The 4,410-nt window shown below is 33.9% G+C and overlaps 1 protein-coding gene across 1 annotated transcript; it reads right to left on the bottom strand.

The window, feature by feature from the left end:
• LOC125960475 (60S ribosomal protein L22-like) lies at positions 1–447 on the bottom strand. Its single transcript, XM_049694544.1, has one exon. The coding sequence runs from the start codon at positions 442–444 to the stop codon at positions 58–60; it is 387 nt and encodes a 128-aa protein (XP_049550501.1). The 5' UTR covers positions 445–447; the 3' UTR covers positions 1–57.
• Positions 448–4,410: the final 3,963 nt, after the last annotated feature.

Raw genomic sequence — 4,410 nt, 5'->3', positions numbered from 1 at the left:
TTTTGTTTCCTAAATTTTATTTAAGAATTCATACAAAATACTCCAGATAACTGAGTTTCAATCCTCATCTTCCTCCTCTTCTTCATCTTGATTAATCTGGAAGTAACGTAATTCGTAACTTTCTTTGCTGTTAGCAACTACGCGTAACCAATCACGGAGATTATTCTTCTTCAAATATTTTTTGGTGAGATATTTCAAATACCTTTTGGAAAAAGGCACCTCGGAAGTTACAGTGATCTTGCTTTTGCTTCTTTCGATTGTTACAACACCTCCTCCGAGATTCCCAGCTTTTCCATTCACTTTGATTCTTTCCTGAAGAAACTGCTCAAAATTGGCCGCATCCATGATTCCATCTTCTACAGGATGGGTACAGTCAAGAGTAAACTTCAGGACCTGCTTCTTTTTTTTGCCCCCCTTCACCACAAGCTTTTTCACTGGCACCATCGCCACAGCGGAGGCAGAAAAGCTCTACTATTCTTTTGTTCTTTTAGGCATTTGCCAGGGGTCGAAAAGATGAGATTGAAATAAAATGCTTTTATTCCACTGATTTTTAACAGAAAATTTGCATTCTCTACTTCCAGCCTGTCTGAAACCAATTTCTAATTGTCTCTCAGGAGAAACAATACTGTTCTTTCACCCAGTACTTTTTGTTTGTTGTTGTTGTTCCAAAGTTCATATCATGGGTCTGTCACAGAAGCAAAATTATAAATTGCAAGTCATTAAGGTATGGTGAATGCCCATCTGTGTAAGAACATGTCAAAGAAATGTTTACCCAGTTGGAATATCACTGGCCAATCTACTATCTACTACTGTATATAGTATGTGTATTAATATCCTAGTGGTGCTATAGCAAAATACTACAAGTATATGACTTAAAGCAACAGAAATTTATTTTCTCACAGTTCTGGTGGCTAGAAGTCTGGAATTGATGTGTCAGCAGTGCCAGGCTCCCTCTGGAGACTCTTGGGAAGAATCCTTCATTGCCTCTCCCTAACTTCTGATGATCATTGGCAAATACTTGGCGTGCCTTGACTCGAAGTTTCATCCCTCCAATCTCTGTCTCCACCATCATATGGCCCTTTACCCTGCGTGTCTACCTCTCTGTGTCTCTTTCTCCTTATAAGGCCACTAGTCATTGGACTTAGGGCCCACCTCAATCCAATATGACCTTACCTTAAATTGGTTAAATCACAGAGACCCCGTTTCCAAATAAGGTCACATTCACAGGTGCCTGGGTTCAGGACTTCAATATATCTTTTGGGGGGACACAATTCAGCTCACAACAGTAGTAGATATTATTAGTAGCATGGAGCTGGAAGATCTGGTAGATTTTTAGACCAATGGCAGCCAACATATAGTATATTGATATTTATATCAAACTGACTAAAATTACCTAAAAATTTCCAAAAATGAATAAATCTTCAACTTTGAAACTACTCACCTGCTTATTCCATTTTCTATTCAAAATAAATATACAAAGTATGATGTGTGTGTGCACGTGCTATATGTATCTACATGGATTTATGTGTAGGACTTTTCAAAATCCTCATTTCTAATTTACAACTGTAAAACTGAATTCTGAAGCTTAGACTAGACAGAAATCAGGGCTTCACGTTGAGGTGGTAAAGTTACACATACATCAATTCTGATAACTAAATTATTCAACCAATTACTTTTTTTTCTTTTTTAAATTGAGATACTATTGACATATAACACTGTGTAATTTTAAGGTGTACAATGTGTTGATTTGATGCATTTATATATTGCAATATGATTACAACCATAGTGTTACCTAATACCTTTAATGTGTCATATAATTATCACTTCTTTCTTTGTGATGAGAACAATGAAGATCTAGTCTCTTGGTAAATTTGAAGTTCATAATACAGTATTGGTGACTATAATTACTATGCTCTACATTAGAACTTCAGGATTTATTTATCTACTAGTTTTAAGTTTGTATCCTTAAATAACATCTCCCCAATCCCCCAACCTTCAGCCCCTGATAATCACTATTCTACTCTCTGTTTTTACAAGTTTATCTTTGTTAAAATCCACAAATAAGTAATATCATACAGCATTTAATCTTCCTCTGTCTGACTTAGCTCATTTAGCATAATAAATCAGGGTCCATCCATGTTGTTGTAAATGGCAGAATTTCATTTTTTTCATGGCTGAATTATATATATATATATTATAATATTAATTATAATATAATATAAATATATATATATACATACATATATATTTTACATCTTATTTATTCATCCATTGATGGACACTTCAGTTTTTTCATATCTTGGTTATTCTGAGTAAAGTTGCAATAATGACAGAAGTGCTGATACCTCTTTGATACCTTATTTTGCTGGGAAAAGAATACTCTCTTCGACAAATGGTGTCTGGAAAACTGGATAACCACATGGAGAAAAATGAAATTGTACCTCTATCTTATACTCCTCATAAAAATTAACTCAAAATGGATTAAACACTTCAACATATGACCTGATACTATAAAACGTCTGGAAGAAAACATGTAGGGAAAGCTCCTTAACATTGATCTTGGCAATGATTTTTTGGATTTGACACCAAAAACACAAGCAACAAAAGCAGAAATCAACAAGTGGGACTATATCAAACTAAAAAGCTTCTTCACAGCTAAAGAAACAATCAACAAAATGAAAAGGCTACCTACAGAATGGGAGAAAATTTTTGCAAACCGTATACAGAGTAAAGGGTTAATGTCCAAAATATATAAGGAACTCATACAACTCAATACAAAATAATCCAACTAAAAAATGGGTAGAAGAACTAAGTAGACATTTTCCTAAGAAGACACTCAAGTGGCCAACAGGTACATGAAAAGATGCTCAACATTCAATCTGGAACAATTCTTGAGTGTACAAATCCTTCACCTCCTTGATCAAACTTATTACCAAGTATTTTATTCTTTTTAATGCAATTGTAAATGAGATAATTTTCTTAATTTCTCTTTCTGATAGGTATTATTAGTGTATAGAAACACAACTGACCTTTGTATATTGATTTTGTATCTTGCAACTTTACTGAAACTGTTTATTAGTTATAACAGTCTTTTGGTGAAGTCTATTATAAATATTATATCATATCATCTGCAGAGACAATTTAAATTATTATTTTCTGATTTGAATGCTTTTTATTTCTTTTTCTTGACTAATTGCTCTGACTAGGACTGCCAGTACTGTGTTAAATAATATTGAGAACAGGCATTCTTGTCATGTTCCTGATCTTAGAGCAATAGCTTTCAGCTTTTCATCACTGATTATGATGTTAGCTGTGGGCTTGTTATATAGGGCCTTTATTATGTTGAGATAAATTTCTTCTATATCCACTTTGTTAAGAGTTTTTTATTAGGAAAAGATGTTGAATTTGTCAAATGCTTTTTCTGCATCTATTAAGATAATCACAGGATTTTATCCTTTATTTTGTAATGTGGTGAATCACATTGATTAATTTGCAAGTGTTGACCCATCCTTGCATCCCAGAAGCAAAGCCCACTTGATCATGGTGTATGATCCTTTTACTGTACTGTTGAATTTGATTTACTAATATTTTATTGGGTAATTTTGCATTTATGTTCATCACATATATTGACCTGTAATTTAATTTTTTTGTATATCCTTGTCTGGCTTTTGTATCAGGTAATGATGGCCTTGTAAGATGAATTTCAAAGTGTTCTTTCCTCATCTATGTTTTGGAGAAGTTTGAGAGGGAATGGTATGACTTCTTATAATATTTGGTAGAATTCACCAGTGAAACCATCTGGTCCTATAACCAAAGATAGGAAATCTGAGAGGAATGAAATATTATGATAAAACATCATAGCCTAATTGAAGTTGGGGGACAAAGTCTTGGTTGCTGTGACAGTAAATTACTCTTAGTTTGAGTAAGAGCTTCTCACATACCACTATGTTCTATTTAAACATGACTAGGATTTCGGGTGATCCTATGACCAGAGCTACTCATCATCAACTGGGCATAATCATATCATTAAGCCATAAAGTCAAGGCGGCACAGCAGAAGTTGACTATATAATGAAAATGATACATTCAGGATTAGGCCAGACAGTTTGAATTTGACTTCCTATCTTCTAACTGTATTTTTTTTTCTTTTCTGTCATTATCCAAGATAATTTTCTTTCTCATGAGTAGTCCTAAATGGTTTCTTTACAAATCTATCATGGTAGTTTTGATATTAATTTGGGGGATGGAAATAGCAATAATAATAAATGTATGTAGGGCATTCCAGTGACTTCTGGAGAGACATGTTCTCCTGATTTGAAAGGCAACAGGAAAAGGAGAGAGGGCACAGCCTCTGAATGTTTTTATGTTTTTGCAGAAATGCTGTTACCATAGAAATTCAATGCAGAGTCAT

This window comes from Orcinus orca, chromosome 11 (genome assembly GCF_937001465.1).
Source record: "Orcinus orca chromosome 11, mOrcOrc1.1, whole genome shotgun sequence".
Lineage (NCBI taxonomy): Eukaryota > Metazoa > Chordata > Mammalia > Artiodactyla > Delphinidae > Orcinus > Orcinus orca.
The sequence above is the reverse complement of the archived record's forward strand: the minus strand, read 5'-3'. Positions and strand labels throughout refer to the sequence as shown.